Source organism: Salmo trutta, chromosome 15, assembly GCF_901001165.1.
Source record: "Salmo trutta chromosome 15, fSalTru1.1, whole genome shotgun sequence".
Taxonomy (NCBI): Eukaryota; Metazoa; Chordata; class Actinopteri; order Salmoniformes; family Salmonidae; genus Salmo; species Salmo trutta.
Window position 1 is genome coordinate 30,290,737 of NC_042971.1, and position 27,493 is coordinate 30,318,229.

Here is a 27,493-nt window from a genome sequence, read left to right on the forward strand (position 1 = left end):
TCACATCACTGTGGAGTAATTTTGGCCCACTTTTGTATGCAGAACTGCTTCAACTCAGCGACATTTGTGGGTTTTCAAGCATGAACTGCTCGTTTCACATCCTGCCACAACATCTCAATTGGGATTAGGTCTGGACTTTGACTAGGCCATTCCAAAACTTCAAATGTATATATAAACTTGATTGTGTGTTTTGGATCATTGTCTTGCTACATGACCCAGCTGCGCATCAGCTCACAGACAGATGGCCTGACATTGTCCTGTAGAATTCTACAGGAGAAGTGTAAGGGGGTGGACCTTTTCACACAGGGGCATTGGGTGTTGCATAACTTTGTTTATGAAATAAGTATGTAATTGTTGTGTTACAGTTGAAGTCGGAAGTTTACATACACCTTAGCCTAATACATTTAAACTCAGTTTTTCACAAATTCCCTGTCAGTTAGGATCACCACTTTATTTTAAGAATGTGAAATGTCAGAATAATAGTTGACATAATTATTTATTTCAGCTTTTATTTCTTTCATCACATTCCCAGTGGGTCAGAAGTTTACATACACAATTAGTATTTGGTAGCGTAGCCTTTATATTGTTTAACTTAGGTCAAATGTTTTGTGTAGCCTTTCACAACCTTCCCACAATAAGTTGGGTGAATTTTGTCCCATTCCTCCTGACAGAGCTGGTGTAACTGAGTCAGGTTTGTAGGCCTCCTTTCTCTCACAAGCTTTTTCAGTTCTGCCCTCAAATGTTCTATAGGGTTGAGGTCAGGGCTTTGTAATGGCCACTCCAATACCTTGACTTTGTTGTCCTTAAGCCATTTTGCTTGGGGTCATTGTCCATTTGGAAGACCCATTTGCGACCAAGCTTTAACTTCCTGACTGATGTCTTGATGTTGCTTCAATATATCCACATAATTTTCCATCTTCATGATGCCATCTCTTTTGTGAAGTGCACCAGTCCCTCCTGCAGCAAAGCACGCCCACAACATGATGCTGCCACCCCCGTGCTTCACGGTTGGGATGGTGTTCTTCGGCTTTCAAGCCTCCGCCTTTTTTCTCCAAACATAACGATGGTCATTATGGCCAAACAGTTCTATTTTTGTTTCATCAAACCAGAGGACATTTCTTCAAAAAGTATGATCTTTGTCCCCATGTGCAGTTGCAAACCGTAGTCTGGCTTTTTTATGGTGGTTTTGGAGCAGTGGCTTCTTCCTTGCTGAGCGGTCTTTCAGGTTATGTCGATATAGGACTCGTTTTACTGTGGATATAGATACTTTCGTACCTGTTTCCTCCAGCATCTTCACAAGGTCCTTTGCTGTTGTTCTGGGATTTGCACTTTTCGCACCATAGTACGTTCATTTCTAGGAGACAGAACGCGTCTCATTCCTGAGCGGTATGACGGCTCCGTGGTCCCATGGTATTTATACTTGCGTACTATTGTTTGTACAGATGAACGTGGTACCTTCAGGCGTTTGGAAATTGCTCCCAAGGATGAACCAGACTTGTGGAGGTCTACAAAAAAATTCTGAGGTCTTGGCTGACTTCTTTTGATTTTCCCATGATGTCAAGCAAAGAGGCACTGAGTTTGAAGGTAGGCCTTGAATACATCCACAGGTACACCTCCAATTGACTCAAATGATGTCAATTAGCCTATCAGAAGCTTTAAAGCATTTTCTGGAATTTTCCAAGCTGTTTAAAGGCACAGTCAACTTAGTGTATGTAAACTTCTGACCCACTGGAATTGTGATACAGTGAGTTATAAGTGAAATAATCTGTCTGTAAACAATTGTTGGAAAAATGACTTGTCATGCACAATGTAGATGTCCTAACTGACTTGCCAAAACTATAGTTTGTTCACAAGAAATTTGTGGAGTGGTTCAAAAATGTGTTTAATGACTCCAGCCTAAGTGTATGTAAACTTCCGACTTCAACTGTATGTTCACTCAGGTTCCCTTTATCTAATATTAGGTTTTAGTTGAAGATCTGATAACATTCAGTATAAAAATATATGCAAAAGTAGAAGAAATTAGAAAGAGGGTAAATATTTTTTCACAGCACTGTATGACTGATTCAGTATCTTCATGTATGGTGCAAGGGAACTCTGATTAGCTTTTTGACAAAGTATCTGCTAAATTTGGAAGCTGAGTTTATTACATTGTCAGGATAGCTATGTTATCATCATATCCACATTAAACATATTGGCTTATCGATTCAGCTCTTGTCATACTGTATGCATCAACAGTTCAAATAGTGTACGCACATTCTGGCTGACACATCAAGGGTGATGTATGCTGGGCTGCGGCAACAGAGAGACACTCTGTCTGTCAGTGAGAAGCCTGCCTCCCTGTCCCTGATTTGATCTGCCAGACACTAGTACAAAGAGGCATGCAGGCCAGGGATGTCACGATGTGGCTTCACTCTGAAATCTCAATACAGAAGAGACACGAGGCGGAGGCTTGGCATGCCATGGTGGCTCTGGCACACACACAGGACCCCGAAGTTTGATCCTAATGGTGGACGGTGGATACTGATAGCATCTTATCAGGTTGTTTGCTGCTAATATTATTGCACTGTCAAGATTGTTTTAGTCTTCATGCAGATGAGTTGTTTTGTTTGAAAAGACGGTGCATACTAATTAACATTTCAGTTTTGCTTCTAAAACGTCCTAGTTAGCTAGTTATACACAGCACATTTGAATCTCTAGTGTAACAATGTGATAATGAAGGCTCATTTGCTCATAGGTCTTGTTGTTTTGTGGCTGCTCATCTGGATAACCATTTTAGTCTGTACTTAGCACGTGAAATGAGCAGCAGCTTTATCTTATCTTTATCTTATGTTTTAGGGAGACTTTCTCCTCTTGACAGACAGTAATAATAACTTTTTAATGATACAGTGCATTCGGAAAGTATTCAGACCCCTTGACTTTTTCCACATTACAGTACTATTCTAAAATTGATTAAATCATCATCATCCCCCTCCTCAATCTGCACACAATACCCAGTAATGGCAAAGCAAAAACAGGTTTTTTGACATTTTTGCAAATTTCTTAAAATGGAAACATCACATTTCCATAAGTTTGCAGATCCTTTACTTAGTACTTTGTTGAAGTACCTTTGGCAGCAATTACAGCCTCTAGTCTTCTTGGGTATGACGCTACAAGCTTGGCACACCTGTATTTGGGAAGTTTCTCCCATTCTTCTCTGCAGATCATTTTAAGCTCTGTCAGGTTGGATGGGGAGCGTGTCTGCATAGCTATTTTCAGGTCTTTCCAGAGATTTTCTATCAGGTTCAAGTCCGGGCCCTGGCTGAGCCACTCAAGGACATTCAGATACTTATCCCGGAGCCGCTCCTAAGTTGTCTTGGCTGTGTGCTTAGGGTTGTTGTCCTGTTGGAAGGTGAACCTTCGCCCCAGTCTGAGGTCCTAAACACTCTGGAGCAGGTTTTCATCAAGGATCTCTCTGTACTTTGCACCATTTGTCATTCTCTCAATCCTGACTAGTCTCCCAGTCCCTGCTGTTGAAAAACATCCCCACAGCATGATGCTGCCACCACCGTGCTTCACCGTAGGGATGGTGCCATGTTTCCTCCAGATGTGACACTTGGCATTCAGGCCAAAGAGTTCAATCTTGGTTTCATCACACCAGAGAATCTTGTTTCTCATGGTCTGAAATTCCTTAAAGTGCCTTTTGGGAAACTCCAAGCGGGCTGTCATGTGCCTTTTACTGAGGAGTGGCTTCCGTCTGGCCACTCTACCATAAAGGCCTGATTAGTGGAGTGTTGTAGAGATGGTTGTCTTGGAACGTTCTCACATCTTCACAGAGGGACTCTAGAGCTTTGTCAGTGACCATCGGGTTCTTGGTCACCTCCCTGACCAAGGCCCTTCTCCCCCGATTGCTCAGTTTGGCCGGGCGGCCAGCTCTAGGAAGAGTCTTGTTAGTTCCAAACTTCTTCCATTTAAGAATGATGGAGGCCACTGTGTTCTTGGGGACCTTCAATGCTGCAGACATTTTTTGGTATTCTTCCCCAGATCTGTGCCTCGACACAATCCTGTCTCGGAACTCTACGGACAATTCCTTAGACCTCATGGCTTGGTTTTTGCTCTGACATGCACTGTCAGCACCACTGCTGACCACTATAAGGTCCCACGACCTTATATAGACAGGTTTGTGCCTTTCCAAATCATGTCCAATAAATTGAATTTACCAAAGGTGGACTCCAATCAAGTTGTAGAAACATCTCAAGGATGATCAATGGAAACAGGATACACCTGAGCTCAATTGAGTCTCATAGCAAAGTGTCTGAATACTTGTGTAAATAAGGTATTTCTGTTTTTTATTTTTAACACATTTGCAAACATAATAAACCTATTTCCGCTTTGTCATTATGGGGTATTGTGTGTAGATTGATGAGGAAAAAATGTAATTCAATCCATTTTAGAATAAGGCTGTACCGTAACAAAATGTGGAAAAGGGGAAGTGGTCTGAAGACTTTCCGAATACGCTGTATTAGCTGGTGATTGTGTTCTCAACTCTAGCCTGAAGGGACAGCCACAGCTGTTGTTCTACTATACTGATAGTGTTGTAGTGTTGTAGCCACCATATGTGGTTAATAATAATAAGTCATAGAGTAAATGGACTACATCTTCAAGTAAATGGAGAGCTTGTATGGAATCACTTCATCTATTAGTTCATCCAACCCACCTTAGCCTATAATTAAATGTTCTGCTCTGCTTTAGTGAAGTGAAGACTTGGGAGGCAGACTATCGTATAGTCATCAACCAATAATAATAATCATTGTATCTTACCACTATATCCTTTCTGCTAAGCAAGTCGCCTCGTCAGTGAGATGGGAGAGGAGAGCACCAGGGGCTAACTGGGTCCTGTACATGCCTGCTGCTGTTTACCATTCCACTACCTTACTAGTCCAGACACTATGCCACAGGAGAGGGAGGGTTCAGAAGGGAGTGATTGGCACTGAGTTGGGAAGTCCCTGCCCCAGATGTTAATTTGATTTAATTTGTTAGGTGACATTTTCAAGAGACTACACCTTCGACTGAGTTAAAATGAAGTGTAATCTCAACCATGAGAGATCATATTGCCCTAGATACACCACCTCATTCCATAGCTTTTTCCAATGAACAGCACATTTGTCAATTGGTATTATCCAGGCCAGGGCTACTGAGGTTGGGGCGGGGAGTTCAGCGTAGCGAATTAGGGGTTGTGTCTTGTCGGCCGTGTAGAGCGTGGCCTCCTTGTGATAAGTGTTATTCCGACTGTCTCGATGTGCTCCTCGTCCCTTTTTGGTTGGCGCTCCCAGATTATAAAATGCTTTAATCAAATCTTAATTAGGCGGTCATTAAAACTACAGTGACTCCAATCCAAGTCGGAGAGTCCAATCGAGGACATCTTACCGTTGTGCTGCTACACAGAATGTTTAAACAGATCTGCTGAGTAATTACAGTGAGGAGTGAAAGCTACTTTCTTACCAATTATGATCAGCCATTCTGCAGGCCTACTTACTCTAAGCCCATTCGACCAATTAATGGAATCGATATGGGTTTTAATGAAAGGCAAAGAGCCGTGAACTGAAACAGCCCTCAGTCGGTAGTTACAGTTTAGCACTGATAAATTCTAAGGGTACCCTGACCTTCTCGCAGTCTGGGTTCAAATACTACTGATATTGTGGCTCCTCCAGATTGAACACAGAGAGCAATGCTAGTTTTATTTGCTATATATTAGTAAAATAAAAAGCAGGCCTAAGCTTAATGTTGGGAGACCAAGATTTAATGTTGTTATAGCCTTTGATGATAATGGAATATGACATTTGAGTGCGGAGTCTGTCTGCACTGAATTCTCCTCTGGGCTTGTTCCTCAAAATATACAATTTTTAAATCACCATCAAGAGATTATGTGGAAATACTCCTCCAGAAATTGTATTGCAATGTAAAATTAGTAGTCTTTCATTTAGACTCTAATCGTTTTCCCTGTGTATTTACTAACCGGTTGTCATCCACCTTCAGAAACTGGGAGAGTGAGTAAGATGCCGATATTCTGAAGTAATTGGATTTAGGATCCCACTGCTGGGCACTTCTGGGGAATGGAAGGCTGCCCTCGTTGGGGAAGTAGAATGGTATCAGGGAACTGCCTAGGCTTCTGTTCACAACTGAACCCAGGAGGACTTCGTTAGTGAGAGACTCGAGAGTCATCATGGCTTTAGATATTTCTACTTGGACCCTTGTAAAGGGCTATAAAGTGTGACCAATTTGGTATTTATTTTGACACCAGGAGTTTTATTTTGGGAGCAGATAACTGTTCTAATGAAAAGGCTTCTGATTGCCCTAGAGAAAAAGGTGAGTCAATAGCATCATGGTTGCACCATTACTACAGCGAAAACGGCTTGCTTCTAGCGCAACCAAGTCAAAAGATCTGACCCATTATTACCGGAGCAACATTTGTATCTTCCTATAGGGGATCACCAGACCGCATTTTACATTCATAAATCATGTCGTGGGCAGTTTTAAAACTGCTCAGTGGTGTAAAGTACTTAAGTAAAAGTACTTGAAAGTACTACTTAAGTAGTTTTTTGGGGTATCTGTACTTTACTATTTATATTTTTTCCAACTTTTACTTATACTCCACTACATTCCTAAACAAAATAATGTACTTTCTACTCCTTACATTTTCCCTGACACCCAAAAGTACTACTTACATTTTGAATGCTTAGCTGTCTAATTCACACACTTATCAAGAGAACATCCCCGGTCTTCCCTACTGCCTCTGATCTGGCAGACTCACTAAACACAAATGCTTCATTTGTAATTGACGTCTGAGTGTTGAAGTGTGCCCCTGGCTATCCGTTAATTTAAAAATCGAGAAAATTGTGCCATCTGGTTTGCTTCTATGGGCTAGGTGGGATGTGACCGTCCCACCTGCGGGACACACTATTCAACAGCCAGTGAAATAGCATGGCGCAAAATACAAAACAGCAAAAATCTCATAATTTCATTTTCTCAAACAATCAACTATTTTACACCATTTTAAAGATAAACTTCTCGTTAATCTAACCACATTGTCCGATTTCAAAAAGGCTTTACGGCGAAAGCATAAAATTAGATTATGTTAGGACATAAACTCCACAAGAAAAACCACACAGCCATTTTCCAAGCAAGGACATGCATCACAAAAAACAAAAATATAGCTAACATATTCACTAACCTTTGATGATCTTCATCAGATGGCACTCATAGGACTTCATCTTACACAATACATGTATGTTTTGCTCGATAAAGTTCATATTTATATCCAAAAACCCCATTTTACATTGGCGCGTGATGTTCAGAAAATGTATTCCCACCAAAACTTCTGGTGAATGTGCACATCAATTTACAAAAATACTCATAAACGTTGATAAAATTTACAACAGTTATTGAAAGAATTATAGATATACTTCTTCTTAATGCAACCGCTGTGTCAGATTTTAAAATAGCTTTACGGAGAAAGCACATTTTTCAATATTCTGAGTACATAGCGCAACCATCAAAGCAAGCTATACAGATACCCGCCAAGTTCTGGGGTCAACTAAACTCAGAATTAGTATTATAAATATTCTCTTACCTTTGCTGATCTTCGTCAGAATGCACTACTAGGACTCCTACTTCCACAAGAAATGTTATTTTTGTTCGAAATACTCCATATTTATGTCCAAATACCTCCGTTTTGTTCGTGCGTTCAGATCACTATCCAAAGGCATAACGCGCAAGCGTATATCCAGACACGAAAAGTCAAATCGTTCCATTACTGTTCGTAGAAACATGTCAAACGTTGTTTACAATCAATCCTTATGGTCTTTTTAACATAAAACGTCGATAATATTCCAACCGGACAATAGCGTATTCATTCAAGAAGAAAAAGGAGGGGCACGCTGGCGGGCTCGCGCATCACCAAGTCCTTTGTCCTCAGGCAGTCCACTCATTGACTGAGCTCCTATTTTCTGCCCAGTAACAGGAGAAGGATGAAACACGTTTCTAAAGGCTGTTGACAGCCAACGGAAGCCTTAGAAAGTGCAACGTGACCCCACAGACACTGTAGTTTCGATACGGATTCAAAAGAACTACAATTCTCAGATTTCCCACTTCCTGGTTGGATTTTTCTCAGGTTTTTGCCTGCCATATGAGTTCTGTTATACTCAGACATCCTTTAAACAGTTTTAGAAACTTCAGAGTGTTTTCTATCCAAATCTACTAATAATATGCAAATATTTGACTCTGGGCCCGAGTATTAGGCAGTTTACTCTGGGCACGCTTTTAATCCGAAAATGAAAATACTGCCCCCTATACCTTAAAAAGTTAATATAAGGAATTTGAAATTATTTATACTTTTACTTTTGATGCTGAAGTATATTTTAGCGATTACATTTACTTTTGATAATTAAGTACATTTAAAACCAAATACTTTTAGACTTTTACTCAAGTAGTATTTTACTGAGTGACTTTTACTTGAGTAATTTTCTTTTAACCTCTACGGGCTAGGGGGCAGAATTGAGAATTTTGGAAAAAATATGTGCCCATTTTTAACTGCCTCCTACACCAACTCAGAAGCTAGAATATGCATATTATTGTTCAGGTTTGGATAGAAAACACCCTAAAGTTTCTAAAACTGTTTGAATGGTGTCTGTGAGTATAACAGAACTCCTATGGCAGGCAAAAACCTGAGAAGGTTTCATGCAGGAAGTGGCCTGTCTGACAAGGAGTCGTTCTTCTTGTCTCTGTTTATTGAAGAGTGGGGATCTTAGCTGTAACGTGACAATTCCTAGGGCTCCAATAGGCTCTCAGAACCCGGGAAAAACCTGAACGATGACGAGGCAGCCTCAGGCTGAAACACAGAATCCCCTTTTCCAAGTGTCGCATCAGAGGACAATAGAATTAGGCGTGTGCCCGATTCGACTCCGTGGAGTATTTTCCTTCGGCTGTTTAGCTCATTGCAGATTCCCGGTCGGAATATTATCGCTTTTCTACGAGATAAATTGCATAAAAATTGATTTTAAACAGCGGTTGACATGCTTCGAAGTACGGTAATGGAATATTTAGAAATTTTTTGTCACGTTCTGCGCCATGCGTGCGACCGTGATTTAGCATTCTGATAGTGTCTAGAACGCACGAACAAAACGACGCTGTTTGGATATAACGATGGATTGTTTGGGACCAAACCTACATTTGTTATTGAAGTAGAAGACCTGGGAGTGCATTCTGACGAAGAACAGGACAGGTAAGACCATTTTTCTTATAGGAAATGTGATTTTGGTGAAGGCTAAACTAGCTGGGTGTCTAAATAGCTAGCCCGTGATGGCTGGGCTATGTACTTAGAATATTGCAAAATGTGCTTCATCCGAAAAGCTATTTTAAAATCGGACATATCGAGTGCATAGAGGAGTAAAGTATCTATAATTCTTAAAATAATTGTTATGCTTTTTGTGAACGTTTATCGTGAGTAATTTAGCAAATTGTTAGTAAATTCCCCGGAAGTTTGCGGGGGGTATGCTTTTTCTGAACGTCACATGCTAATGTAAAAAGCTGTTTTTTGATATAAATATGAACTTGATTGAACAGACATGCATGTATTGTATAACATAATGTCCTAGGTGTGTCATCTGATGAAGATCATAAAAGGTTAGTGCTGCATTTAGCTGTGGTTTGGGTTTTTGTGACATATGCTAGCTTGAAAAATGGGTGTCTGATTATTTCTGGCTGGGCACTCTCCTGACATAATCTAATGTTTTGCTTTCGTTGTAAAGCCTTTTTGAAATCAAACAGTGTGGTTAGATTAACGAGAGTCTTGTCTTTAAATAGCTGTAAAATAGTCATATGTTTGAGAAATTGAAGTAATAGTATTTCAAACGTTTTAAAAATCGCGCCACTGGATTCAACTGGCTGTTACGTAGGTGGGACGAATTCGTCCCGCCGGTCCCATAGAGGTTAAGGTATCTTTACTTTTACTCAAATATGACAATTGGGTACTTTTTCCACTACAGAAACTGCTTGCACGTCATTAACCATTTGTTTACATTTGTTCGGTAATGTTACATCATTGGCTAGCTAGCTAACTTTACCAGTATATCCAAACATTTGAGGGCACATAAAGAAAATAATAGGTTCTTCGGGAGATCAACGATCATAGCATAGCAATGAAGGAATGACAGCTCGCTTGCACGTCATCATATATTTCACATTTTTAAAGCGATGGTGTACAATTTTCAGTGTAATGCACCAGATAACTAGCCTGTTCATCCTCATGTCATTCCGTATTACAGCTTTCTGGGCCACTGTAAAAGGAGCACAGCCAGTTGATTTAACATATAAGCCACTTCACAGGACATTGCCTTTGTCCACTGTCTTAACAGTGTTAATGAAGTGTAAACTACTCAATTCACACCATCCAAGCAAGGGTTGGGATTATGCCAGGTAAAGCACCCTGCCTTTTAAGTGTACTTGCCCAATGTCCATAGAAATAGAATCGCATTGATTCTAGTTCTATGTCCCATACCTTGGAACATGCTCCCAGACACCCTGCAGAGAAACAGTGTTGCTGGAGGTTTGAGGCTGCATCGCCAGATCAGATAGACAATGACCTGCTGTCATCAGAAGGGCAAAATCTGTGAATGATTAATGCAATAGAAAGGGCTGAGTCAGCGCCCCAAAACTGAATATTAAAGCTGACCTTCTAGATGAGGAGGCCGAGCCAAGTTAACCTGACAAAGCTGTCAAAGCTCTGTGTGCTAGCCATTTTTCAATGCAAATAGACTGGGTTCTTCTCTTAAACCTGCCAATAGCAGACCGCTCTAAAACTGAATGACATATTGGGTCAGGCTTTTCATGGAAGACTTCATTTCTCATTGGTCATAGTCATTCACTCATCTATATGGATGGAATTTTGAACACTCGCTGAAATTGCGAAGGACTCTACGTCCGTCTCCCAATAAAAATATAATGTGACCGTTAACTGCCCCATTAAGGTTTTATTATTGAAGAGCCTGAAACTTCCCTCTCCAGCAGTATGTAAATGAGCTGTCCTGTTTATATTTTGCATTCCTAAAAGGCCCTTGTATCATCAGTATAAAACTTTGGCAGTATTTCCAGACACTTCCCTCCCACTTTAAGACTTCTCCAACTTTGTGACTTGCATCTCTTGCCGCTGGTCAAAAGCTGGTACTTCAACCCTGTGTAATTATCAAGAATATTCATATGCTTGAAGAAGAAAAAATTCAGTGTGAGGGTGGTGAGACAATATTGACTAGTCTGCCAGTTCCCCTTCGCATGTGTGGAAGTAAGGGTTAACTTCGGCGTAGTTGACACAGACTCCCAGCGGTCTCTTATTAATAACTTCTTTGGGATAGGTGGGACATTAGCGTCCCACCTGGCCAACATCCGGTGAAATTGCAGAGCGCAAAATTCAAGTTAAATTACTATAAATATTAAACTTTCATGAAATCACAAGTGCAATACATCAAAATATAGCTTAGCTTGTTGTTAATCCAGCCAAGGTGTCAGATTTCAAAAAGGCTTTACGGCGAAAGCAAACCATGCGTCCAGCACACAAATGCATAACAAATCATTTTCAACCAGGGAGTTGTGACACGAAAGTCAGAAATAGCCATATAATATATGCCTTACCTTTGAAGATCTTCTTCTGTTGGGACTCCAAAATGTCCCAGAAACATCACAAATGGTCCTTTTGTTCGATAATGTCCTTTTTTATGTCCCAAAATGTCCATTTATTTGGCTCGTTTAATTCAGAAATACAACGGTTTCAACTCGCCCAACATGCCTACAAAGTATCTTCGTTACATGTATACTTGGTCCAAACATTTCAAACAACGTTCCTAATCCTTCCTCAGCTATCCTACAACGTAAATAATCGATACAATTTAAGACGGGATAATCTGTTTTCAATACCAAAGAAAAATACCACGCAGCGCGCTCCTGTGTACGCGCAATAAAATACTTCAGCCCTTCACAGTGACACGAACAATTTACAGCCGTACTTCTTCATTCCTCAAAAGAAAAACATCAACCAATTTCTAAAGACTTTTGACATCTAGTGGAAGCCATAGGAACTGCAACCAGGGCCCATATAAATCAGGATTCCCAATGAAAACTAGTGGAAAACACAATGAGCTCCAAAAATGTTTGCCCTGGATGGATTGTGCTCGGGGTTTCGCCTGCCAAATCAGTTCTGTTATACTCACAGACATTATTCTAACAGTTTTAGAAACTTAAGAGTTTTCTATCCAAATCTACTAATTACATGCATATCCTAGCTTCTGGGCCTGAGAAACAGGCAGTTTACTTTGGGCACGCTTTTCATCTGGATGGGAAAATAGCGCCCCTATCCCAAAGAATCTCTTAACATAACACTGTGAAAAGGCCACAGCATTCAGCCATTTTGTTCTGAGTGGTTCACCTTCAAAATAAACCACATCGTCAAGGGAGGGCTGAACACAATGCACTTTTGTGCAAGCTCGCAAAACTAGGTATATCTTGTGGTAAACACTATCGAACAGTTCTATCAAAGTTTGTCAAACCTAAGCATTATTGACCTGTGGTACATGAGTGGCACAGCGGTCTAAGGCACTGCTTCTGCAAGAGGCGGCACTACAGTCCCTCGTTCGAATCCAGGCTGAATCACATCCGGCCGTGATTGGGGGTCCCATAGGGCGGCTCACAATTGGCCCAGGGTCGTCTGGGATAGGTCGTCATTGTAAATAAGAATTTGTTCTTAACCTCCCTGGGCAAGGCGGGACGCTTGCATCCCACCTAGTCAACAGCCAGTGGAATCGTGTGGCGCGAAATACAAATACCTCATAAATGCTATAACTTCAATTTCTCAAACATATGACTATTTTACAGCATTTTAAAGACAACTCTCGTTAATCTAACCACACTGTCTGATTTCAAAAAGGCTTTACAGCGAAAGCAAAACATTAGATTATGTCAGGAGAGTACCCTGTCAAAAATAATCACACAGCCATTTTCAAAGCATGCATATATGTCACAAAAACCAAAATCACAGCTAAATGCAGCACTAACCTTTGATCTTCATCAGATGACACTCCTAGGACATTATGTTATACAATACATGCATGTTTTGTTCAATCAAGTTCATATTTATATCAAAAACCAGCTTTTTACATTAGCATGTGACGTTCAGAACTAGCATACCCACCGCAAACTTCCGGTGAATTTACTAAATTACTCACGATAAACGTTTACAAAAAACCTAAAAATTATTTAAAGAATTATAGATACAGAACTCAGATTTTAAAATAGCATTTCGGCGAAAGCACATTTTGCAATATTCTGAGTAGATATCACGGCTAGCTAATTTGACACCCACCAAGTTTGGCCCTCACCAAACTCAGATTTACTATAAGAAAAATTGGATTACCTTTGCTGTTCTTCGTCAGAATGCACTCCCAGGACTTCTACTTCAACAACAAATGTTGTTTTGGTTCGAAATAATCCATAGTTATATTGAAATAGCTCTGTTTTGTTAATGCGTTCAGGTAACTATCCGAAGGGTGATGCGCGGGCTCATTTTGTGACAAAAAATGTCTAAATATTCCATTACCGTACTTCGACGCATGTCAAACGCTGTTTAAAATAAATTTTTATGCGATTTTTCTCGTAAAATAGCGATAATATTCCAACCGGGCGACTTTGGATTCGTTCAAAGACTGAAAGAACAAAATGAAGAATTCCCCAGGCAGGCCAGTAAGAAACAGAGCTACTGTACTTATCCCAGAGACTGCAGAGCTCTCATTCCACTTTCTGGCGCCTTCTGAGAGCCAATGGAAGCCTTAGAAAATGTCACGTTACAGCAGAGATGCTGTATTTTTGATAGAGTTAACCTAGAAGGAAAACAAATTGTCAGATGGGCACTTCCTGCATGGAATCTTCTCAGGTTTTTGCCTGCCATATGAGTTCTGTTATACTCACAGACACCATTCAAACAGTTTTAGAAACTTTAGAGTGTTTTCTATCCAAATCTACTAATTATATGCATATTCTAGTTTCTGGGCAGGAGTAGTAACCAGATTAAATTGGGTAAGTTTTTTTATCCGGCCGTGCAAATACTGCCCCCTAGCCCCAATAGGTTACTGACTTGCCTAGTTTTAAATTAAGGTAAAATAAAAAAATAAATGTTGGGTTCAAACATTAAGACAGCTAATTGATTACACTTCATTACAATGATAGATATACAGTGCCTTCAGAAAGTATTCAAACCTCTTGACTTTTTACACATTTTGTTGTTTTAGATCCTGAATAAAAAATGTATTACATTTATATTTTTTTGTCACCGTCCTACACACAATTGCCCATAACGTCAAAGTGGTATTATGTTTTAAATGTTTTATTACAAATTCATTACAAATGAAAGGCTGAAATGTCTTGAGTCAGTAAGTATTCATCCCCTTTGTTAATCCTAAATAAGTTCAGGAGTAAAAATGTGTTTAACAAGTCACATAATAAGTTGCATGGACTCTGTGTGCAATAATAGTGTATAATAATAATAATGTAACATGATTTTTGAATGAGTACCTTATCTCTCTACCCTGTGCGATACATTCACCTTTCAGCAGGACAATGACCTAAAACACAAGGCCAAATATACACTGGAGTTGCTTACCAAGCCGACATTGAAAGTTTGCAAAAATGACTGTCTCATAATGATCAACAACCAACTTGACAGAACTTGAAGAATTAAAAAAAGAATAATGGGCAAATATTGTACAATCCAAGTGTGCCAAGCTCTTAGAGACTTACCGGAAAGATTCAGCTGTATCGGTGCCAAAGGTGATTCTAACATGTATTGACTCGGGTGTGAATAGTTACGTAAATTAGATATTTCTGTTTTAAATTTTCAATAGATTAGCAAAAAATCCTGAAAACATGTTTTCACTTTGTTATTGTGGGGTATTGTGTATAGATGGTTGAGGGGGAAAAAAATGTAATTCATTTTGAATTCAGGTTGTAACACAACACAATGTGGAATAAGGGCATGAATACTTTCTGAAGGCACTGTATGTTTGAAAGTAAGAGAATTTGATACAGTTAAATTCCCAAGGTCAAATATCCTCAAGATGTCTTGAACATTGCTTCTAACGTTGCTTGCGCCAATGCTTTTCTATCTGCCTTTTAACAGCCAAATACGAGCGTGTGATTTGTGCCTTGCTGGGTCTTAGGCTATAAAATAGTTTTATGTTATTCCAGTCTCACTAAGTGGCTGTCAAGGTGACTTCGCACTTCTCACAGTCACAATGCATTTAACTAAGAGTGCCAGGTCTCAAAGGAAGTTTTGTCCTGAATATCACAATGGTTATCATTACATACATAATTACATTTTTTCATCCAGCCTCTGAGATGGATATTTTGCATGTCAAATACAAAATGCTTTTAGAGATTCTAATGAGGATGCGTCTTTGAATCTTTTGTGTAGACCTAGACTTGATTTCTTTAATTACTTTATCTTCCCCTTACACCTCTGTAAAAATTCAACTGGAGAGATGAAAGGAGCCCAATACATTTAAAGCTATTATAGTATCATTTTTGTGAATTCTCAAATAGGTGTATCGAATGAATTTCGCAATGAGCTATTCTTCCATCTCAATGTTTATGTTTTGGCAAGGTTTTCTGGTCTCCTGACTGACTGACGCTTCTTCCTGGTAACCATTTCACTGTCAAATTGACTATCTTCAGAATAACCTTTGCCTTTTTCTAGGCAGTATATGGGTTGTATTGCTTTTGGGGGGGTTGGGGATGGGTTGCTATTGCTAAGTACCTCTGTCTCTCTAACTCTGTCTCTCTAACTCTCTCTCTCTGTCTATCTGTTGTTTGGATGCGGGTGCTGGATATGGGTCCTCTCTTCTCTCACCTGTAGTTGGGGGGAGACCTGGGAGGAGGTGTTGGGGGAAGTCCAGCAGTAAGTGAGCCCTTCCGTTTCTCCATCTGCCTGCCCCCATCTGCATGCTGCATGCTCTTAGAGGTTCCAGCTGGGGTCAAAACTTCACTGCCACACAGTTCAAAGCTGGACAAACTATTTTTTTCCCCGCACACTCACGCCTCACCTTTTGACCTTGCTTGCCACTGATGGGGAAAAAATATCACGTATTCCAGTGGAGGATTGCTCAAATTGCGAAATCATAGGCTGAAATTCTGACTGAAGATATACTAACTAGTTTCGACCAATGCAAATCAGAGCATTAGAGAATGTATTTCTCGTGTCAGGATTTCAGCTTTAGTGAATGTACGAAATCACATTTGTCGATCATGACATTGTCTTTAAAAATAAATCATTAGAAGGTGCCACCATTGTTATTTGAAACCCACTCTGAGCACTTGTCAACAAAAATGAGTTTGGAACCTGTCTCTTCATCGAAGGTTGCTAGAGAACCGTCGATGAGGTACATTCTGGATTCATAGTTGTGCTGATGTCCTGTATGATGTTTTTGTGTGTGCATGTGTGTGTGACTCAGGTGGGACAGAACTTTATCCCCTCGTCAGTTCCCAACACATTCGCCCCATCGCCCACTCCTGCAGTGCTCAGCAGTGGCCTCAACGACCTGTTTGAGCTCTCCACAGGCATGGCCATCACCACAGGAGGCTATGTCACCCCAAAGTCTGTGAGTACCCACAGCTCGATGCTTATGTTGATGTTCAATGCTAATGCTATCCAGAGCTTAATGTTAATGTTAGCACTGTGTTGGGATAAAGTAGATTTTCATTGCTGAGTTAGCACACCAGCAAGGGCAGAGAATAAAGCTCAGATAATGCTAACTCATTAGGACCAAGCAAGCAGTGAAATGCATAATGAAAGGGGAAAGGGGGATACCTAGTCAGTTGTACAACTGAATGCCTTCAACTGAAATGTGTCTTCTGCATTTAACCCAACCCCTCTGAATCAGAACCTTGAGCCCTGCAGCAAAGTCATTCTTCATGTCGGACAGTGCATTATAGCTATGACGTTGTTTGGCAGGGGCGGAAGGAGGGGTGTGTTAAGTCCATGTTGGCATCAACAGGCTCCACCCTAGATTCCTGTTCAAAATGGTTAATTTAGATGTATCATACAGTTGAGTCATGCAGAAGAGGCTCACAAAGTCCTGTGTGCTGTTGATTGGTACGTGTTGCTATGTAGCAGCAGGACATAGCATCCTGTCCTAGGCATCCATCTTAATTTACAGGTTCCATTCTCCATCTCCCTTTGTGTCTGACTCAATAAAATGAGTGGGCTACACAGCACAGACACGTAGTTCAGCACTTGTTGTGCAAATCCTGTATGACTCAGGTTGCCATTTTCAAATTACCTTGTGTGCTCTCTCTGCTCCCAGGTATTGGTGAAGCAGTTTGCATGTTCATATTTCTTTATTTACTGTCTATTTCTTCCCCCAGATATGGCTGCCTGCAGTGAAAGCTAAAGGGCTAGAGATCTCAGGCACATTCTCCCGCCGACAGGGCCAAATGTACATGGACATGACCTTCACCAACAAGGCCCTGCAGCACATGACTGACTTTGCTATCCAGTTCAACAAGAACAGGTGAGAGAGGGTGCAACTGGTATCAAATTCTATATACCATCTCTTGCTATTGTGCCCTTAGTCACAGTGTGGTCTAAGAGGTTGACACAGTGTCTCAGGGTCTTACAATAACTGATCTGTACCAGCATTCAAGGTCCTCTGTGGCCTCACTGTAAAACACTTCTCTCTGCCTTTTGTTCACACCAACCTTGTATTTAGTTGCTCATCGCAACTCTCCATTCACTATAATCATGGCCATTCACTAAACGCATTGTTAATAGATAATAGGTTAGTTCTCAGAAACTATCCACTTAGTGAAAGGGATATGGCTATTTATTGTCATGTACTTCACAAAAATAGTACAATGAGTGTAAATGTGAGTCTTAGTCCCTGGGCATACATGGAAAGGTATGTACAGTTGAAGTCGGAAGTTTACATACACTTAGGTTGGAGTCATTAAAACTCGTTTTTCAACCACTCCACAAATGTCTTGTTAACAAACTACAGTTTTGGCAAGTTTGTGCATGACACAAGTAATTTTTCCAACAATTGTTTACAGACAGATTATTTCACTTATAATTCACTGTATCACAATTCCAGTGGTTCAGAGGTTAACATACAGTAAATTGACTGTGCCTTTAAACAGCTTGGAAAATTCCAGAAATTATGTCATGGCTTTAGAAGCTTCTGATAGGCTAATTGACATCATTTGAGTCAATTGGAGGTGTACCTGTGCCTACCTTAAAACTTTGCTTGACATCATGGGAAAATTCTAAAGAAATCAGCCAAGACCTCAGAAAAAAAAATTTGTAGATCTCCACAAGTCTTGTTCATCCTTGGGAGCAATTTCCAAACGCCTGAAGGTACCACGTTCATCTGTACAAACGATAGTACGCAAGTACAAACACCATGGGACCACGCAGCCGTCATACCGCTCAGGAATGAGACGCGTTCTGTCTCCTAGAGATGAACCTACTTTGGTGCGAAAAGTGCAAATCAATCCCAGAACAACAGCAAAGGACCTTGTGAAGATGCTGGAGGAAACAGGTACAAAAGTATCTATATCCACAGTGAAACGAGTCCTATCGACATAACCTGAAAGGCTGCTCAGCAAGGAAGACGCCACTGCTCCAAAACCGCCATAAAAAAAACACTACTTTGCAACTGCACATGAGGACAAAGATCGTACTTTTTGGAGAAATGTCCTCTGGTTTGATGAAACAAAAATAGAACTGTTTGGCCATAATGACCATCGTTATGTTTGGAGGAAAAAGGGGGAGGCTTGCAAGCCAAAGAACACCATCCCAACCGTAAAGCATGGGAGTGGCAGCATCATGTCGTGGGGGTGCTTTGCTGCGGAAGGGACTCGTGCACTTCACAAAATAGATTGCTATTTGAGGAAGGAAAATAATGTGGATATATTGAAGCAACATCTCAAGACATCAGCCAGGAAGTTAAAGCTTGGTCGCAAATGGGTCTCCCAAATGGACAATGACCCCAAGCATACTTCCAAAGTTGTGGCAAAATGGCTTAAGGACTACAAAGTTAAGGTATTGGAGTGGCCATCACAAAGCACTGACCTCGATCCCATAGAAAATTTGTGGGCAGAACTGAAAAAGTGTGTGCGAGCAAGGCCTACAATCCTGACTCAGTTACACCAGCTCAGTCAGGAGGAATGGGCCAAAATTCACCCAACTTATTGTGGGGAGCTTGTGGAAGGCTACCTGAAATGTTTGACCCAAGTTAAACAGTTTAAAGGCAATGCTACCAAATACTAATTGAGTGTATGTAAACTTCTGACCCACTGGGAATGTGATGAAATAAATAAAAGCTGAAATAAATCATTCTCTCTACTATTATTGTGACATTTCACATTCTTAAAATAAAGTGGTGACCCTAACTGACTTAAGACAGGGAATTTTTACTAGGATTAAATGTCAGGAATTGTGAACCTGAGTTTAATTGTATTTGGCTAAGGTGTATGTAAACTTCCGACTTCAACTGTATGTTATGTGCACTCGACTCCTTATGTTGGTACAGTATGGGAGCATACTGTATGATAACTAAACACGACCACTACTCTGGAATACAAGGAATTGTGAAGAGCAGACTTATACACTGTATATACAAAAGTATGTGGACACCCCTTCAAATTAGTCGATTCAGCTATTTCAGCCACACCCATTGTTGACAAGGCCATGCAATCTCCATAGACAAACATTGGCAGTAGAATGGCTTTACTGAAGAGCTCAGTAACTTTCAACGTGACACCGTCATAGGATGTGCTACCATTCCAACAAGTCAGTTCGTCAAATTTCTGCCCTGCTAGCGCTGCTCCGGTCAAGTGTAAGTGCTGTTATTGTGAAATCAAAAAGTGAAAGTGGTAGGTCACACAAGCTCACAGAATGGGACCGCTGAAGCACTTAGCACGTAGTAAGTCATCTGTTCTCTGTTGCAACACTCACTACTGAGTTCCAAACTGCCTCTGGAAGCAACATCAGCACAAGGAACTGTTCGTCAGGAGCAAGATGAAATGTGTTTCCGTGGCCTCACACAAGCCTAAGATCACAATGCCAATCTTCGGCTGGAGTTGTGTAAAGCTCGCCGCCTTTGGACTTTAGAGCAGTGCAAATGCATTCTCTGGAGTGATGAATCACGCTTCACCATCTGGCAGTCCCACGGATGAATCTGGGTTTGGCTGATGCCAGGAGAATGCTACCTGCCCCCAATACATAGTGCCAACTGTAAAGTTTGGTGGAGGAGGAATAATGGTCTGGGGCTGTTTGTCATGGTTCGGGCTAGGCCCCTTAGCTCCAACGAAGGGTAATCTTATTTCTACAGCATACAATGACATTCTAGATGATTCTGTGCTTCCAACTTTGTGGCAACAGTTTGGAGAAGGCCCTTTCTTGTTTCAACATGACAATACTCGTGTGCACAAAGTGAGGTCCATCTAGAAATGGTTTGTCGAGATTGGTGTAGAAGAACTTGACTGGCCTGCACAGTGCCCTGACCTCAACCCCATCGAACACCTTTGAATCTTAACGCCGACTGCAGGCCTAATCGCCCAACATCACTAATGCTCTTGTGGCTGAATGGAAGCAAGTCCTTGCAGCAATATTCTAACATCTAGTGGAAAGCATTCCCAGAAGAGTGGAGGCTGTTATAGCAGCAAAGGGGGGACCAACTCCATATTAATGCCCATGATTTTGGAATGAGATGTTCAACGAGCAGATGTTCATACTTTTTCTCATGTAGTGTATTTAGCTCCAGTCACCTGAAGCACTTAAGACCCTGTTATGCAATTTATGTTGTCTAGTTTCGGAGTGATCCCCACCACCCCTCTGCCCATCCACACTCCACTGATGCCCAGCCAGAGTATCGAAGTTTCCCTGCCTCTCAACACCATTGGGCCAGTCATGAAGATGGACCCACTGAACAACCTACAGGTAAACTCCTACGTGTATTTTCTGGTTAAGTAAAGCATGCTAGGCAACAGCAGCCTACCTGGTCTACAAAAGATATGATTAATCACTCTCAGGGATATTTCTGCCATTTTAATCCTTGGGTTGGGCAGCCAAAGCTTTTTTCGGATTACCGAAGTCCAAACAGTGTACATTTATTTCAATACATTTTCTGGATTGGAAAAACACTTTCAGTGTAAACTTAAACCAGATGTAAAGTAAGTAGAAAAGATAATGGGTCTACAGTGCCTTCAGAAAGTATTCACACCCCTTGACTTATTCCACATTTTGTTGTTACAGCCTGAATTCAAAATGGATTACATTTTTTTGTCACCCATTTACACACAATACCCCATAATGACAAAGTGAAAACATGTTTCTATATTTTTTAGCAAATGTATTTATATAAGGATTTACACCCCTGAGTCAATACTTTGTAGAAGCACCCTTGACAGTGATACCAGCTGTGAGTCTTTCTGTGTAAGTCTCTAAGAGATTTCCACACCTGGATTGTGCAACATTTGCCCATTATTCTTTTCAAATTTTTCAAGCTTTGTCAAGTTGGTTGTTGATAATTGCTAGACAACCATTTTCAAGTCTTTCCATATATTTTCAAGTAGCTTAAAGTTAAAACTGTAACTCTGCCACTCAGGAACATTCACTGTTTTCTTGGTAAGCAACTCCAGTGTTTTAGGCCATTGTCCTGCTGAAAGGTGAATTCATCTCCCAGTGTCTGGTGGAAAGCAGACTGAACCAAATTTTCCTCTAGGATTTTGTTTGTGCTTAGCTCTATTCCGTAAAAAAATGTATCCTGAAAAACTCCCCAGTCCTTAACGATTACAAGCATACCCAAAACATGATGCAGCCACCACTATGCTTGAAAATATGGAGAGTGTTACTCCGTAATGTGTTGTGTTGGATTTGCCCCAAACATAACACTTTGTACTCAGGACAAAAAGCGAATTGCTTTGCCACATTTTCTTGCAGTATTATATTACTAATTTCACCAATGAACCAATGATTGACAAGTACGAAAGGAACGAACCCTAACACGTGTCAATACTGATAGGATTGAAAGAAAGGCTGTGCTGCTCTCGGATCAGCTTTCTCAATTCAAATCTTACCTTAACATTATAATTATTTCGCAATACTGACGACGGATCAGCTCCTAGAGATATATTACCACTTACGGATGCAAATATTGAGGCATCTTATTCTAACGCTTACCCAATAAATCAGATTGTGGCACGTTAGGCTACACATCATGAAATATATTGAGACAAATTACATATGCCTACAGTATACAAGTAGCGAATTAGAACTACATTTATTGAACATGAAATGTATTTCAATATGATTTGATATAGGCCTATATAGCCTACAGTGTTTATATTTTAATGCAGTCATCTGAGTTTTCATTTAAAGCGTATTTTTATAGGTAGCTAGCTTGTTTGTATCAATTGCAAAGACATTTGTATTTGCATTTGTATTTATTGTCAATCCCCAGCAGCTACTCTTCCAGGAGTCCAGCAAAATTATGGCAGTTTATACATTTTAAAAACATTACAATACATTCACAGATTACACAACACACTGTGTGCCCTCAGGCCCCTACTCCATCACTACCGCATATCTACAGTACTAAATCCATGTGTATGTATAGTGCGTATGTTATCGTGTGTGTATGCATGCATGTGCCTGTGACAATGTTTGTGTTGCTTCGCAGTCCCCACTGTTCCATAAGGTGTTTTTAAATCTTTTTTTATTTTTTTATCTAATTTTACTGCTTGCGTCAGTTACTTGATGTGGAATAGAGTTCCATGTACTCATGGCTCTATGTAGTACTGTGTCCATCCCATAGTCTGTTCTGGTCTTGGGGACTGTGAAGAGACCTCTTGTGGCATGTCTTGTGGGCTATGCAGTGGTGTCCGAGCTGTGTGCCAGTAGTTTAAACAGACAGCTCGGTGCATTCAACATGTTAATACCTCTCATAAATAAAAGTAGTGATGATGTCAATCTGTCCTCCACTTTCAGCCAGGAGAGATTAACATGCATATTATTAATATTAGCTGTCTGTGTACATCCAAGGGCCAGCCGTGCTGCCCTGTTCTGAGCCAATTGCAATTTTCCTACGTCCTTTTTTGTGGCACCTGACCACACGACTGAACAGTAATCAAGGTGTGACAAAACTAGGGCCTGTAGGACCTGCCTTGTTGATAGTGTTGTTAACCTCTTACATCTAGATGTTCCGCTAGCGGAACACCGCTCCAATATCCAATGATAGGGCGTGGCGCGAATTACAAATTCCTCAAAAATCCCAAAACTTCCATTTTTCAAACATATGACTATTTTACACCATTTTAAAGACAAGACTCTCCTTTATCTAACCACATTGTCCAATTTCAAAAAGGCTTTACAACGAAAGCAAAACATTAGATTATGTCAGGAGAGTACCCAGCCAGAAATAATCACACACCCATTTTTCAAGCTAGCATATAATGTCACAAAAACCAAAACCACAGCTAAATGCAGCACTAACCTTTGATCTTTGATCTTCATCAGATGACACTCCTAGGACATTGTTATACAATACATGCATGTTTTGTTCAATCAAGTTCATATTTATATCAAAAACCAGCTTTTTACATTAGCATGTGACGTTCAGAACTAGCATACCCACCGAACACTTCCGGTGAATTTACTAAATTACTCACGATAAACGTTCACAAAAAACATAAAAATTATTTGAAGACTTATAGATACAGAACTCCTTCATGCAATCGCGGTGTCCGATTTTAAAATAGCTTTTCGGCGAAAGCACATTTTGCAATATTCTGAGTAGATAGCCCGGCCATCACAGGCTAGCTATTTTGACACCCACCAAGTTTGGCACTCACCAAACTCAGATTTACTATAAGAAAAATTGGATTACCTTTGCTGTTCTTCGTCAGAATTCACTCCCAGGACTTCTACTTCCACACCAATGTTGTTTTTGTTCCAAATAATCCATAGTTATATCCAAATAGCGGCGTTTTGTTTGTGTGTTCAAGACACTATCCGATAGATAGACTTCTCCCCATCATAGCTACTACTGCATCAATGTTTTGACCATGACAGTTTACAATCTAGGGTTACTCCAAGCAGTTTAGTTATCTCATCTTGCTCAATTTCCACATTATTTATTACAAGATTTAGTTGAGGTTTAGGGTTTAGTGAGTGTTTTTGTTCCAAACAATGCTTTTCATTTTATAAATATTTAGTGCTAACTTGTTCCTTGCCACCCACTCTGAAACTAACTGCAGCTCTTTGTTGAGTGTTGCAGTCATTTCAGTCGCTGTAGTAGCTGACGTGTATAGTGTTGAGTCATCCTCATACATAGACACTCAAAGTCAGTGGCTTGTCATTAGTAAAATTTTAAAAAGCATGGGGCCTAAACAGCTACCCTGGGGAATTCCTGATTCTAACGGGATTATATTTGAGAGGCTTCCATTAAAGAACACCCTCTGTGTTCTGTTAGACAAGTAACTCTTTATCCACATTATAACAGGGGGTGTAAAGCCATAACACATACGTTTTTCCAGCAGCAGACCTGATCGATAATGTCAAAATCTGCACTGAAGTCTAACAAGACAGCCCCCACAATAATTTTATCATCAATTTCTCTCAACCAGTCATCAGTCATTTTTGTAAGTGATGTGCTTGTTGAGTGTCCTTCCCTATAAGCATGCTGAAATTCTATTGTTAATTTTACTGTGGAATAGCATTGGATCTGGTCAAACACCATTTTTTCCAGAAGTTTACTAAGGGTTGGTAACAGGCTGATTGGTCGGCTATTTGAGTCAGTAAAGGGGGCTTTAATATTCTTGGGTAGCGGAATGACTTTAGCTTCCCTCCAGGCCTGAGGGCACACACTTTCTAGTAGGCTTACATTTAAGATGTGGCAATATCGTCTGTTTGGATACTCTTGGCATTCTCTCAACCAGATTCATGAGGTAGTCACCTGGAATACATGTCATTTAACAGGTGTGTCTTGTTAATTTGTGGAATTTCTTTCCTTTATGAGTTTGAGCCAATCAGTTGTGTTGTGACAAGGTAGGGGTGGTATACAGAAGATATCCCTATTTGGTAAAAGACCAAGTCCATATTATGGCAAGAACAGCTCAAATAAGCAAAGGGAAACGCAGTCCATCATTACTTGAAGTCATGAAGGTCAGTCAATTTGGAAAATTTCAAGAACTTTGAAACTTTCTTCAAGTACAGTCTCAAAAACCATCAATCGTTATGATGAAACTGGCTCTCTTGCGGCAGAGAGCCAGTTTGACCAAGAAGGAGAGTGATGGAGTGCTGCATCAAATGATCTGGCCTCCACAATCACCTGACGTCAACCCAATTGAGATGGTTTGGGATGAGTTGGACCGCAGAGTGAAGGAAAAGCAGTCAACAAGTGCTCAGCATATATGGGAACTCCGTCAAGACTGTTGGAAAAGCATTCCAGGTAAAGCTGGTTGAGAGAATGCCAAGGGTGTGCAAAGCTGTCAAGGCAAATGGTGGCTACTTTGAAGAATCTAAAATATATTTTGATTTGTTGAACACTTTTTTGGTTACTACATGATTCCATATGTGTTTTTTTATTTATAGTTTTGATGTCTTCACTATTATTCTACAATGTAGAAAATAGTAAAAATAAAGAAAGTCTTGAATGAGTGGCACTGTAGTTTTTTCCCTCCTGGAACAACGTACGGTGTGCAAACTCCTCTTCCAAGCCCGAGACCTATTACAATGGAAAACAAAAAAACAAGCTATATGCATTTTATAACATAAATTAATTTCAAACTTCAAGATATCCTCAATGTATGTCATTTGTTTATATGCTTTTGAGCCTGTCTTTTTTACGGCCTCGTTGAAGCGTATGTAAAACTAGAGAAAGCAGCATTCTAAATGCTGTTTATCAAACTATAATCTACAGAATTGGGTGCTTCTGTCTTGCGTCCAAATAGATTTCAATTCTTGCCTCTCTGAATCAATATTTGTTGATGCTGAGATTCTGATGGAAGGGGTTAGGTCTAACCGAGAGATGAGCTGGAGGGTTCGGTCTTCAGCCCACACATGGCTGTCAAGTCGAGGACAGTAAAGCGTGTTAGTAGTTTGAGCCCACAGTGTTGGATCTAATGTGCTCCACCACCACAGGACAGCCACCAACTGGACAATGGACTCCAGCTTTCAGTGCCCCCGCACAAACTCTCATTTCATAAGCTCACATTATTATGGAGGTAAGGCAATTCACTGGAATAGCTTTCTGTAAATCCAGTCTCAGAAATTGAATACATAGCCCTTTTTTAAAGCTCTGTATATTCTTTGGTAATATGCATAAGAGCACATAGGCCTATATAATGGCAGTATATAACAGCTACTCAGCTATCCTGGAAAGCAGCCCATCCATCAGCAGACTTTATTAGTTCCAGTCATCTCATTTTCACTGTTCAGTGGCTGAGAGAGATGGCACTGGAAACTATTCAGCCAAAATAACACTACTTTACAGGGCTCTCCAGCTGAGACAGCTACTTTCTTTGTGCCTATATCCCAGGCTAGCCTCCATCCTATAATGATTCCTCCTTTTCTGTTCTTGCCTTCCCGGCATGGGTATTGTGTGTGTGTGCTCGGGAAAATATCTGTCTGTCTGAAGGCTCGGTGGTAAGCAGACCACCTTTAGAGTGTTTGAGCTCACCACACCACAGCTGTTCATCTGGGTTGGATCCACTCACTGCTCAAATGAACACTGCTCATATAGTATCTACTTACTCATAAATGCAGAATGACATTCAATAGTGAATATTCAACCGCTTGTGTCCGTTTATTCAGAAGACTTGCTCATGGGGCTCCCGAGTGGCGCAGCATCTCAGTGCTAGAGGCGTCACTACAGACCCCGGTTCGCTTTCAGGCTGTATCACAACCGGCTGTGATTGGGAGTCCGTAAGGCGGTGCACAATTGGCACAGCGTCGTCCGTGTTAGGGTTCGGCCGGTAGGCCGTCATGGAAATAAGAATTTGTTCTTAACTGACTTGCCTAGTTAAATAAAAAAAAATGTTTGGCGCCTGTAGTGACACATTTTGTTAATCACATTTGTCCTTAGGCCATTCTATAAGAAAACAGCAGATTGAGTAATTGATAATAATGACTATAAATATCTACCAATCCCACCATTCAGCAGCTTCTATTCCTAGCTGCTGGAAGGGACACTACTGACCCTGATTCACCTCAGTGTTCATTCTAATAATTACCTCAGAGACCCTAAGTTGTAATGAAGACTTCTAAGTACTAACAAAGATAATAGTTATTGGCAGCTTTGGTACTTAATCACAACACAGCCTAGGGATATTTACCATGTGATTCCGACACCTCTCCCACACTCCCCATTGTGATGCGTCTTGTGTGTTGATATACTTTATTGGTACGTCTATGACTCCGATCATG

At 40.5% G+C, this 27,493-nt stretch overlaps 1 protein-coding gene across 2 annotated transcripts in view; it reads left to right on the top strand.

Moving 5' to 3' along the window:
- Window positions 1-27,493, top strand: part of LOC115148788 (AP-2 complex subunit beta) — a 69,708-nt gene that overhangs the window by 21,191 nt on the left and 21,024 nt on the right. Inside the window, exons 15-18 of one of the 2 annotated variants that reach the window (XM_029691014.1) lie at window positions 15,926-15,967; window positions 16,521-16,667; window positions 17,434-17,579; window positions 20,878-21,007. In XM_029691014.1, the coding sequence (XP_029546874.1) occupies window positions 15,926-15,967; window positions 16,521-16,667; window positions 17,434-17,579; window positions 20,878-21,007 (465 nt within the window). The remainder of the gene's footprint in view (window positions 1-15,925; window positions 15,968-16,520; window positions 16,668-17,433; window positions 17,580-20,877; window positions 21,008-27,493) is intronic. The other variant, XM_029691015.1, reaches the window with a different exon arrangement.